This window comes from Ranitomeya variabilis, chromosome 4 (assembly GCF_051348905.1).
Source record: "Ranitomeya variabilis isolate aRanVar5 chromosome 4, aRanVar5.hap1, whole genome shotgun sequence".
In the NCBI taxonomy this organism is placed as follows: Eukaryota; Metazoa; Chordata; class Amphibia; order Anura; family Dendrobatidae; genus Ranitomeya; species Ranitomeya variabilis.
In genome coordinates this window covers 72816013-72829662 of record NC_135235.1, presented here as the reverse complement: position 1 = coordinate 72829662, position 13650 = coordinate 72816013, and the positions used below count along the sequence as shown (strand labels likewise).

Below are 13650 nucleotides of genomic sequence, written 5' to 3'. Positions count from 1 at the left end.
CTTGCAAAAATAAAATTTTCTGGGCTAAAAAAATATTTTTGAGGAAAGGAAACACATTTATTATTTTCACGGCTCTGCGTTATAAACTTCTGTGAAGCACTTGGGGGTTCAAAGTGCTCACCACACATCTAGATTAGTTCCTTGGGAGGTCTAGTTTCCAAAATGGGGTCACTTGTGCGGGAGCTCCAATGCTTAGGCACACAGGGGCTCTCCAAACGCGACATGGTGTCCGCTAATGATTGGAGCTAATTTTCCATTCAAAAAGTCAAATGGCGTGCCTTCTCTTCCGAGCCCTGCGGTGCGCCCAAACAGTGGTTTACCCCCACATATGGGGTATCATCGTACTCAGGACAAACTGGACAACAACATTTGGTGTCCAATTTCTCCTATTACCCTTGGGAAAATAAAAAATTCTGGGCTAAAAATCATTTTTAAGGAAAGAAAAATTATTTTTTATTTTGACGGCTCTGCGCTATAAACTTCTGTGAAGCACCTGGGGGTTATAAGTGCTCACTATGCATCTAGATAAGTTCCTTGGGGGGTCTAGTTTCCAAAATGGGGTCACTTGTAGGGGAGCTCCAATGTTTAGGCACACAGGGGCTCTCCAAACGCGACATGGTGTCCGCTAACGATTGGAGCTAATTTTCCATTCAAAAAGTCAAATGGCACGCCTCCCCTTCCGAGCCTTGCCGTGCACTCAAACAGTGGTTTACCCCCACATATAAGGTATCGGCGTACTCAGGAGAAATTGCCCAACAAATTTTAGGATCCATTTTATCCTGTTGCCCATGTGAAAATGAAAAAATTGAGGCTAAAAGAAATTTTGTGTGAAAAAAAAGTACTTTTTCATTTTTACGGATCAATTTGTGAAGCACCTGAGCGTTTAAAGTGCTAGATAAGTTCCTTGTGGGGTCTAGTTTCCAAAATGGGGTCACTTGTGGGGGAGCTCCAATGTTTAGGCACACAGGGGCTCTTCAAACGTGACATGGTGTCTGCTAGCGATGGAGATAATTTTTCATTCAAAAAGTCAAATGGCGCTCCTTCCCTTCCGAGCCTTACCATGTGCCCAAACAGTGGTTTACCCCCACATGTGAGGTATCAGCGTACTCAGGACAAATTGGACAACAACGTTCGTGGTCCACTTTCTCCTTTTACCCTTGGGAAAATAAAAAAAATTTCGCTAAAAGGTCATTTTGTGACTAAAAAGTTAAATGTTCATTTTTTACTTCCATGTTGCTTCTGCTGCTGTGAAACACCTGAAGGGTTAATAAACTTCTTGAATGTGGTTTTGAGCACCTTGCGGGGTGCAGTTTTTAGAATGGTGTCACTTTTGGGTATTTTCAGCCATATAGAACCCTCAAACTGACTTCAAATGTGAGGTGGTCCCTAAAAAAAAATGGTTTTGTAAATTTTGTTGTAAAAATGAGAAATCACTGGTCAAATTTTAACCCTTATAACTTCCTAGCAAAAAAAAAATGTGTTTCCAAAATTGTGCTGATGTAAAGTAGACATGTGGGAAATGTTATTTATTAACTATTTTGTGTCACATAACTCTCTGGTTTAACAGAATAAAAATTCAAAATTGCGAAATTTTCAAAATTTTTGCCAAATTTCCGTTTTTTTCACAAATAAACTCAGAAATTATCGACCTAAATTTACCACTAACATGAAGCCCAATATGTCACGAAAAAACAATCTCAGAATCGCTAGGATCCGTTGAAGCGTTCCTGAGTTATTACCTCATAAAGGGACACTGGTCAGAATTGCAAAAAACGGCAAGGTCATTAAGGCCAAAATAGGCTGGGTCATGAAGGGGTTAAAGAGAAACTTTCACCAGTTTGAGCATGTTACACTGGACACACCATGGATTAAAGACGGCAGAGCTAAGTAAAACATAGTTTTTATTTTTGTATTTCTCCTCTGTGTTGCTGAGATATTAGCTTGTGAAGTTTGGGTTACAATTTATGATAAGCCCGACTGGGTGTTACTAGAGACTGGTCTCTGAGGGCGTGCACTTCTTCTCCAACATGAGGTTGACCAATTATAAGCAGGTAAAATAATACAGTGGAGAAAATAACATGCCCTCCTCACTGCTGTCTGTAGATACTATGTAGACCTACAACTGAGCGGCGTTATGTATCATTGCAGACATTTCTAATCTCTCACAGTGCAGTCAGCTGTCGCCCTCATCCCACACTGACCGCTATGAAAGGAGAAGTGGAAGAGTTTGTAATGATGCATAACTCAGCTCTCCACATAGTAGCTGCAGAGATCAGTGAGGAGAGGAGGGTGTGTGTTTTTTTTTCTCACCTGTATGACGATGCCTGCTTATTGTTAGTCATCCTCATGTAGGGGAAGAAGTACACACCCCCAGAGAGAAATTTCTGGTAACACCTTGTTGGGTTTTATCATAAATTATAACTTCAATTATAAGAAGCTAATTTCTCTGCAATAGACAGGAGAAATTAAAAAATAAAAACTACATTTTCCTAAGCTTTGCAGCCATTATTCCATGTTGTGGCCAATTTTACATGCTAAAACTACACTTGTGAATGGGCCTCTTAAAGGGAACCTGTCATTAGATTCATGGTGTCTGGACTATGGGCAGCATGAATCCGGGCCTGCCTCTGTGATTGTAGCCAGGTAAATTTTACACTGAAACACTGCAGCGTTTCAGTGAAAACATAATTTGAAAAACAGGTAGGAACTATAGGAAGAGACCTGACTAGTCCAATGATGTCCCTCTCTAGTTGATTGACAGGTCTCCCCCCATTTGTGTACATAGGGAGAGATCTAGCAATTATCTGAAGCTGGGAGAAGCTGATCAAGGACTACATCTATCCCGCCGGCGTCTTATACTATGTTTTCTCTGTAACCCCATAGTTGAGGTTTCACGAATCCAATAACAAGCCTTTGCTTCTGTATACTTCATGTATGTAATTATCTATATATTACCTGTAACTTGTCTTCTTCTTGCTTATAGCATTTTATAAAGTAATTGAGTATATTTGCTTAATGCACTGATGCCCCCAAACCCGGACTGCTGATTTCTGTGTGCCCTGGCTCATTAACCTGTGCTTCTTTGCAGCAGGACAGAGTCTTTCTGAATCTCTTCAATCTGCAAGTTCGCAAGAAGTGTCCCTCAAATTCCTGCTCACCGGCCTCCTCTCAGGGCTGCCGCAGCCTCCATTTGTGGTGAGAATGTGCCCACCGCTCACCACCAAGAATATCACACAGTACAAACCCCTCCTTGCTGTGGGTAAGTCTTGTATATCAAACACACACATGGAAGCCATGTCCATATCCTTTCTAGCATAATCCCTAGTGCAGGATGTTATTTTCTCTTTGTTGTCCATGAAATCCTCTTATATTTCTGTTGTGAGGGGAAGGTTGAAATGTATATCTTTCACATCCCATGGAAAGCACATTTCAGTTAGGTTGTGCTTTCTATTGTCCTCCCTCAATGCCACCAACAATGAATGGTGACCCCATCACAGTATGATTCTCCAACTGTAATCCTCAGTCATTCGTACAGTGTAATGGGCCCCACAAAGTCTTCCACACAGTGTAATAGGCCCCACACACACCTCCATACAGTGTAATGGGCCCCACACAGTCCTCCATACGGTGTAATGGGTCCTTCATAGTCCTCCATACAGTGTAATGGGCCCCATATAGTCCTCCATACAGCGTAATGAGCCCCACACAGTCCTCCATACTGTGTGTAATGGGTCCTTCATAGTCCTCCATACAGCATAATGTGCTCCTCAGAGTCCTCCATACAGTGTAATGGGCCCCATATAGTCTTCCATACAGCGTAATGAGCCCCACACAGTCCTCCATACCGCGTAATGGCCCCACATTAAAAAAAAAAAAAAGAAATAACTACTCAACTGTGCCCGTTCCCCTGCTCCTCCGGATTCTTCATATATCACTGTCCTACCTGTGGGCATACTCGCCATCTCCTCAGAACTACCACTGCAGCCACTCTCCTCTGCACGCATGCCATCCCCTGAGCACTAGCGACAGCACCGTCACCACCCTGAGCACGCTCGCTCGGGGCCTGCAGAGGAGAGAGGGATGGCACTAGTGATGAGAGGGAAGGCGTGCAGACTGAGGATCGCAGCGGTAGTAGTGCAGAGATGGTGCGTGTACCCACCAGGAGGGCTCACCGTACCACCTCTCGTACGCATGCCATAGGTTCGACTCCACTGGTCTAAAGTCTTCATTATAACTTTCCTACCATTTATGACATAAGTCAAGAGCACACTGCTCTCCCTTCCATTATCTCAGCGTCTCGTTCAGACAATCCTATACGTTTGACCGGTGTTCTGTCCGTATACACATATGCTTTATTAAATGGCAGTCCTCTCCTATTCAGTCTGCGTTAAACATGGAGCTGCACATGGACCCCTGACATCGCCAGTGTACAAAGTGACTTTCTCAATTTCTACAACAGTCATGTGATCCTGGAGGTATTAGTAAGGAGACAAATGAGGTTAAGATGAGTGCAAGTAGAAAGGAAAGTGTCCAAGTCTGCAGGGAGATAAGCGCACACAGCTGCGTGCAGTGGCGAGAGAAGAGCGTATGTCTGTGAGCGTATACAGCGGAAAGTGCCGCAGCACCCTCTACAGCTGTGTTCCTCAACTCCAGTCCTCAAGAGCAACCAACAAATCATGGTTTCAGGATTTCCTTAGTATTTCCCAGGTGATAATTCCATCACTTGCACAATACTAAGGAAATTCTAAAAACATGCACTTGCACTGTTGGTGGCTCTTGAGGATTGGAGTTGGGAAACACCGCTCTACAGAGTAAAGGTAAATTAGACACCCTTCTGCATCTGTGTGCGACCGTGTTAGCACAAGGTCCATCTTTGGTCTTTAAAAGGAGTGGTAACGGAAGAAATCCATACCAGGTCATGCGAGCTGGAAGCATCCTGGATGCACAGACCTCATATCCAGCATGTATTACTGGAAGGGACACTCGCAATGGAAAGTTCAGAAACCAGGAGAAAACTTTAAACTGCACATCAAGAGGTCTGACAATGAATAATAAAAATATAAGATTGCAGCCTGTAATTTAGTGCAGCTAACATACTGCCTGTTAAATATTTTCCATTTTAAATGTATCCGTAGCCTGTAAATGTAAAGAAGAGATTTGGCTTAAAATTGTGTTAACCTGGGGGTGGTATAGTATAAGATTATGTGAATAGTAAAAAAAAGAGTAAAATATTTGCTTTGTCGTACCATTCTATAAAGTAGAAAGAAAAGAAAAATAATGGTATTTCTCAACAACATAGCTAACATAAGTCAGATGTCACACTCAAATGTTGTTCAAATTACGGACTTATTGTAACCCAGTCGTTACTACATCATACAACGGGGGTGTGGAAACCACAATACGACCAAACAGAAACATATGTTATACAAACAAAAAAATCTTTATTTAGTACAAAAGACACAGTCTAAAAATATCAATAAAGGACAATGATCAAACACAGTGAGAAGTCAATGCAGGCCACAAACAAAGTGCTACCGTGCAAAGCATATACATGCAGACCAGGAAGGTAATCCCATATATCTCTGTTAGTATGAGGGATCTATACAAAAGAGCAAAGTGAACAACTATATATGTGGGCATAGCCTATATAACAGGGTGCTGCACCATGGGTTTGTTATATGCCTCTATACAATAGACCAATTAGCTATATTTATAACAAACAGGGAACTCAGCAGGAATTCACCTCCGAGCCCAAGGAAGAGGACCAAGAATTATCAAGAAATGTAACTTATTTTATTGAAAGCATAAAAGACAAAAGGTACGGTGCAAAAAATACAAAAAATACCCAGGGGAGATACGAAATTAATACCCTAATTGGTATTGCTCAAGTATATGCCAAGAAACACGATATAAAAAAGAACATAATGTCCATTTAGCTTGTGCCATCATAGCATTGCCATATATGCAGAGTGTATACTGAGATTAGATATAGCAATATTTATTTGGTGCCCTGCATCGGGCATACTTTTTTGGACTATTCTCATATATAACACCAGGCACAAAAGGTATTACCTAGCCGCTTAATTTTATGTCAAAGAACGTAGCTATACCAAGAGCATAATACTCAATAAGTGCTATCAAAAAAGTCTTGCTGTGTATGCCCAATATATGAAGTAAAGTTTAACCATTTAATAGTGCCCAAACGGGGCATACATCATGGGCAATCATCATACACAGAACAAACATCAAAGGTATTACCTGACAGCAATGGATCGCCGTTATATAGGCTGGTAGATTAGACGATATAGGGTAATATCGTGCGCCCCGACGCACGTTTCGCCCTAAGCTTCTTCCGGGCTCACTCTGTGTCCAAGAGGAGTTACAGTTATCCATCACTAGTGTCAATTCGGGCGTGGTAACCGCCACTCTGCATATTACCTTTTTAGGTGGCGCTCAGGTGTATAACGATCCACGGTCTGCACGTCTACCCGATGCGCGTTTCGGAGGTAAAACTCCCCTTGACGGAGTGGTCTCAGGGCTGTATATTTATTACATGGGCACATTATAGGCTGGCTGCTTTGTGGTAAGCCCGTGGATCGGGTGCTACTTTCCGCATAGATTATTTACAGCCTAATTGATAGCACCAGTATAGATTCAGCTCAGTGTGGCAACAATATGGCTAACTGGTCTATTGTATAGAGGCGTATAACAAACCCATGGTGCAGCACCCTGTTATATAGGCTATGGCCACATATATAGTTGTTCACTTTGCTCTTTTGTATTGATCCCTCATACTAACAACAGAGATATATGGGATTACCTTCCTGGTCTGCATGTATATGCTTTGCACGGTAGCACTTTGTTTGTGGCCTGCATTGACTTCTCACTGTGTTTGATCATTGTCCTTTATTAAAGTAGAAAGAAACGGCATGTACGACATTGAAAGAGTCGCGCTGGGTGAAAACTCTAAATTCGCTTTTTATCTGCACGTCTCACCATAACCAGACAGGGCATACTGACATAGTACGAGCAGATAAAAGAAATACGAGTTTCATCCATATTATCACACATAAGCAATTTATGTATTTGTATGTGATGTTGTGTGAAATCCATGTGTCCATTTTTATTTATTTTTTTTACATCTGTTGTGCCTTCTGTTTTTATACATCAGTATTTTAAAATATACATGATCAAATACAGTTTCCTAGGCAGTGGCAATGTATCCATAAAAAGAGATAATATACGGTTAATCCGTATGAAATCCGTTTGTTTTTTTTTCATTTAGCAAATCCTAGACTTGAATAGGCGAGTCTCATCCAACATACGGAAGAAGCGAGACCGTGGTGGGATATTTATTTATCACACGCTCATCTGCTTGATTAAATGACATTGGTCCTATTGGTCTCAACAGGTGGCATACAGATAGGGAATTTAAACTGTGAGCCCCATTGGGGACAGCAATGAAGATGTATGTAAAGCGTTGTGGAATAAGATGGCGCTATATAAGCAAAGCATAATAAATAATAAATAAATTTGGACTTTCCAAGATCTCGGGTCGCTGATACTGGAGGAACTCCCCGTCACCCCTTAGTAATTAGTGCTGGTTTTGATCCCGGAATATCACTTTAACATTACTTTCTGTCTTAGTGGCTTCACTGCTTTTATTTTTCCAGGGATTATTGTAAAGCGGAGAGTGTGCGGGTGATGAAGCCAATTAATAAAGAGCGCCTGTATTCAGAAAGGGCGATATTATGGGTACTGACGGGTGTTTTGCCAGTAGACAGGGCGGTGACGAATGAGGAGGACGGTGCAATCAGCTGTTAGTACAAAACTAATGCATAAAAGCAGCTAGCTGCAGGTGGGGATGATGGATGTCTTTCTTGGAAAATGCGATTGTAACTTAATTAAAGAAGGACACGACAAAGAACTACTGATGTACAACAATCCTTTTATATTCTTCGCATGGTTTGAGAATTTTGACTGAGTCTTCTTCACTTACAGGTACGAGCAATGGTTCAGTCTTCGTGTATAATCTGACCAGCGGCCTGCTGCACAAAGAGTTAAACATACATTCGTGTGAGGTCAGGTGAGTTTTATGGTAATGTTGCCTAATGGAGAGTGAGGCAGATCACAGGGTCCTATAACGCAGATTGGGGGATCACGGGCAGCAGATTGTACAGATCTTACAGATGGACTGATCAAAGTAAACATTCACTGATAGTGACACTGCCGGGTGTTTCATGTGGATTGGAAAATTCTTTAATATTACATCTCATATGTGACATCTGCATGGATCGGAATACCAGCTATTTATCCCAGTAGTATATATGGTCTGCATGGAGCAGAATACCAGCCATTGATCCCAGTAGTATGTAGGATCTGCGTGGAGCGGAATACCAGCCATTGATCCCAGTAGTATGTATGGTCTGCCTGGTGCGGAATACCAGCTATTGATCCCAGTAGTATGTATGATCTGCCTGGAGCGGAATACCAGCCAATGATCCCAGTAGTATGTAGGATCTGCATGGAGTGGAATACCAGCCATTGATCCCAGTAATATACAGTGGGGCAAAAAAGTATTTAGTCAGTCAGCAATAGTGCAAGTTCCACCACTTAAAAAGATGAGAGGCGTCTGTAATTTACATCATAGGTAGACCTCAACTATGGGAGACAAACTGAGAAAAAAAAAATCCAGAAAATCACATTGTCTGTTTTTTTATCATTTTATTTGCATATTATGGTGGAAAATAAGTATTTGGTCAGAAACAAACAATCAAGATTTCTGGCTCTCACAGACCTGTAACTTCTTCTTTAAGAGTCTCCTCTTTCCTCCACTCATTACCTGTAGTAATGGCACCTGTTTAAACTTGTTATCAGTATAAAAAGACACCTGTGCACACCCTCAAACAGTCTGACTCCAAACTCCACTATGGTGAAGACCAAAGAGCTGTCAAAGGACACCAGAAACAAAATTGTAGCCCTGCACCAGGCTGGGAAGACTGAATCTGCAATAGCCAACCAGCTTGGAGTGAAGAAATCAACAGTGGGAGCAATAATTAGAAAATGGAAGACATTCAAGACCACTGGTAATCTCCCTCGATCTGGGGCTCCACGCAAAATCCCACCCCGTGGGGTCAGAATGATCACAAGAACGGTGAGCAAAAATCCCAGAACCACGCGGGGGGACCTAGTGAATGAACTGCAGAGAGCTGGGACCAATGTAACAAGGCCTACCATAAGTAACACACTACGCCACCATGGACTCAGATCCTGCAGTGCCAGACGTGTCCCACTGCTTAAGCCAGTACATGTCCGGGCTCGTCTGAAGTTTGCTAGAGAGCATTTGGATGATCCAGAGGAGTTTTGGGAGAATATCCTATGGTCTGATGAAACCAAACTGGAACTGTTTGGTAGAAACACAACTTGTCATGTTTGGAGGAAAAAGAATACTGAGTTGCATCCATCAAACACCATACCTACTGTAAAGCATGGTGGTGGAAACATCATGCTTTGGGGCTGTTTCTCTGCAAAGGGACCAGGACGACTGATCCGGGTACATGAAAGAATGAATGGGGCCATGTATCGTGAGATTTTGAGTGCAAACCTCCTTCCATCAGCAAGGGCATTGAAGATGAAACGTGGCTGGGTCTTTCAACATGACAATGATCCAAAGCACACCGCCAGGGCAACGAAGGAGTGGCTTCGTCAGAAGCATTTCAAGGTCCTGGAGTGGCCTAGCCAGTCTCCAGATCTCAACCCTATAGAAAACCTTTGGAGAGAGTTGAAAGTCCGTGTTACCAAGCGAAAAGCCAAAAACATCACTGCTCTAGAGGAGATCTGCATGGAGGAATGGGCCAACATACCAACAACAGTGTGTGGCAACCTTGTGAAGACTTACAGAAAACGTTTGACCTCTGTCATTGCCAACAAAGGATATATTACAAAGTATTGAGATGAAATTTTTGTTTCTGACCAAATACTTATTTTCCACCATAATATGCAAATAAAATGATAAAAAACCAGACAATGTGATTTTCTAGATTTTTTTTTCTCAGTTTGTCTCCCATAGTTGAGGTCTACCTATGATGTAAATTACAGACGCCTCTCATCTTTTTAAGTGGTGGAACTTGCACTATTGCTGACTGACTAAATACTTTTTTGCCCCACTGTATATGGTCTGCATGGAGCGGAATACCAGCTATTGATCCCAGTAGTATGTAGGATCTGCATGGAGCGGAATACCAGCTATTGATCCCAGTAGTATGTAGGATCTGCGTGGAGCGGAATACCAGCTATTGATCCCAGTAGTATATAGGATCTGCATGGAGTGGAACACCAGCCATTGATCCCAGTAGTATGTATGATCTGCATGGAGAACGGAATACCAGCTATTGATCCCAGTAGTATGTAGGATCTGCATGGAGTGGAATACCAGCTATTGATCCCACTAGTATGAATGGTCTGCATGGAGTGGAATACCAGCCATTGATCCCAGTAATATATATGGTCTGCATGGAGCGGAATACCAGCTATTGATCCCAGTAGTATGTATGATCTGCATGGAGTGGAATACCAGCTATTGATCCCAGTAGTATGTAGGATCTGCATGGATCGGAATACCAGCCATTGATCCCAGTAGTGTGTATAATCTGCATGGAGCGGAATACCAGCTATTGATCCCAGTAGTGTTATGATCCGGTGGTAGGATCACCAAACTGACCTGATAGGTAAACCAGAATATTAGGACGAGCTCTGGGGATGTGGAAACTATACTGACCGCAACACTGAACCTATCCAAAACACACTAAAGGCAGCCGTGGAGCGTTACCTAAAAACCTAGACGCCTCGTCACAGCCTGAGGAACTAACTACCCCTAGAGAGAAAGCCAAGCCTCACTTGCCTCAGAGAAATGACCCCAAAGTTTAGACAGCCCCCACAAATAATAACGGTGAGTTAAGGGGAAAATACAAACGTAGTAATGAAAAACAGGTTTAAGCAAATGAGGCCCGCTAACGCTAAATAGACTGAAGATAGCAAGGGATCTGTGCGGTCAGTACAAAAACTATCCACGCAGAAAATACAAGAACCCCCACACCGACTCACGATGTGAGGGGCGCACTCTGCACCCCAGAACTTCCAGCAAGCAAAAAATCACATATAAGCAAGCTGGACTGAACTCATCATATAATGAAACATATTTTCAAGAGAAAAATGAGCAAACATGAACTAGCAAAACTTAGCTTCTCCGGATGGAGACAGGTCACAAGGAAGTCCAGAGAGATCAGAACCAGTAGTGAATACAACGACAGCAGGCAACAAACAAAGGTGCAGGTGGAGTTAAATAGGAACCAGCATAGCAGGAAATGAAGCAGCTGAGCCCATCTCCAGACCCGCAGTATCGCTAAAGGCCACCAGAGGGAGCCCAGACGGAATTCACAACAGTACCCCCCCCCCCTTGAGGAGGGGTCACCGAACCCTCACCAGAGCCCCCAGGCCGATCAGGACGAGCCGAATGAAAGGCACGAACCAAATCGGCCGCATGGACATCAGAGGCGACAACCCAGGAATTATCCTCCTGACCATAGCCCTTCCATTTAACTAAGTACTGAAGCCTTCGTCTCGAAACACGAGAATCCAAGATCTTCTCCACCACATACTCCAATTCTCCCTCGACCAAGACCGGAGCAGGAGGATCAACAGAAGGAACCACAGGCACCACATATCTCCGCAACAATGACCTATGGAACACATTGTGAATGGCAAATGATGCTGGGAGGTCCAAACGAAATGACACAGGGTTGAGGATTTCCAAAATCTTATAAGGGCCGATGAAACGAGGCTTGAACTTAGGAGAGGAAACCTTCATCGGAACATAACGAGAAGACAACCACACCAAATCCCCCACACGAAGTCGGGGACCCACACAGCGAGGGCGGTTAGCAAAGCGCTGAGCCTTCTCTTGTGACAACGTCAAATTGTCCACCACGTGGTTCCAAATCTGCTGCAACCTATCCACCACAGAATCCACCCCAGGACAGTCAGAAGGCTCAACCTGACCTGAGGAAAAACGAGGATGAAAACCAGAATTGCAAAAAAAAGGCGAAACCAAAGTAGCAGAACTAGCCCGATTATTGAGGGCGAACTCAGCCAATGGCAAAAAAGTCACCCAGTCATCCTGATCAGCAGAAACAAAACATCTCAGATAAGTCTCCAAGCTCTGATTAGTACGTTCGGTTTGGCCATTCGTCTGAGGATGGAAGGCCGATGAAAAAGATAATTCAATGCCCATCTTAGCACAAAAGGACCGCCAAAATCTGGACACAAACTGGGATCCTCTGTCAGACACAATATTCTCAGGAATACCATGCAAACGAACCACATTCTGAAAAAACAGTGGAACCAAATCAGAGGAGGAAGGCAGCTTAGGCAAGGGCACCAAATGGACCATTTTAGAAAAACGATCACAAACCACCCAGATAACAGACATCTTCTGAGAGACTGGAAGATCCGAAATAAAATCCATGGAAATATGCGTCCAGGGCCTCTTCGGGACAGGCAAAGGCAAAAGCAAACCACTGGCACGAGAACAGCAAGGCTTGGCCCGAGCACAAATCCCACAGGACTGCACAAAGGAACGCACATCCCGCGACAAGGAAGGCCACCAAAAGGACCTAGCCACCAAATCCCTGGTACCAAAAATCCCAGGGTGACCTGCCAACACCGACGAATGAACCTCGGAAATGACTCTACTGGTCCATCTATCCGGGACAAACAGTCTCTCCGGTGGACAACGATCAGGTCTATTAGCCTGAAATTCCTGCAGTACCCGTCGTAAATCAGGGGAGATGGCAGACAAAATCACCCCTTCTCTGAGGACACCAGCCGGTTCAGAAACTCCCAGAGAGTCAGGCACAAAGCTTCTAGAAAGAGCATCAGCCTTCACGTTCTTCGAACCCGGAAGGTATGAAACCACGAAATTGAAACGGGAGAAAAACAGCGACCATCGAGCCTGTCTAGGATTTAGCCGTTTAGCAGACTCGAGATAAGTCAAATTCTTGTGATCAGTCAAGACCACCACACGATGTTTGGCTCCCTCAAGCCAATGTCGCCACTCCTCAAATGCCCACTTCATTGCCAACAACTCCCGATTACCAACATCATAATTCCGCTCGGCAGGCGAAAACTTTCTTGAAAAGAAAGCACATGGCCTCATCACAGAGCCATCAGAGTTTCTCTGTGACAAGACAGCCCCTGCTCCAATCTCAGAAGCATCAACCTCGACCTGGAATGGTAGAGAGACATCCGGCTGACGCAAGACAGGAGCCGAAGAGAACCGACGTTTGAGCTCCTGAAAGGCCTCCACGGCCGCAGGAGACCAATTCGTCACATCAGAACCCTTCTTAGTCAAATCCGTCAAAGGCTTAACCACACTGGAAAAATTAGTGATGAAGCGACGGTAAAAATTAGCAAAACCCAAGAACTTCTGAAGACTTTTTACCGATGTAGGTTGGGTCCAGTCATGAATAGCCTGGACCTTGACTGGATCCATCTCAATGGTAGAAGGAGAAAAAATAAAGCCCAAAAAGGAAACCTTCTGGACTCCGAAGAGACATTTAGAGCCCTTCACAAACAAGGCATTGGCTCGCAGGA

At 43.6% G+C, this 13650-nt stretch overlaps 1 protein-coding gene across 8 annotated transcripts in view; it reads left to right on the top strand.

The window, feature by feature from the left end:
- The window catches only part of WDR11 (WD repeat domain 11), a 134288-nt gene that overhangs the window by 46635 nt on the left and 74003 nt on the right, over positions 1–13650 (top strand). For 6 of the 8 annotated variants that reach the window (XM_077258730.1, XM_077258727.1, XM_077258729.1 and 3 more), the window contains exons 10-11: positions 3089–3259; positions 8002–8086. In XM_077258730.1, coding sequence (XP_077114845.1) covers positions 3089–3259; positions 8002–8086 — 256 coding nt within the window. The remainder of the gene's footprint in view (positions 1–3088; positions 3260–8001; positions 8087–13650) is intronic. The other 2 variants (XM_077258731.1, XM_077258728.1) reach the window with 1 other exon arrangement.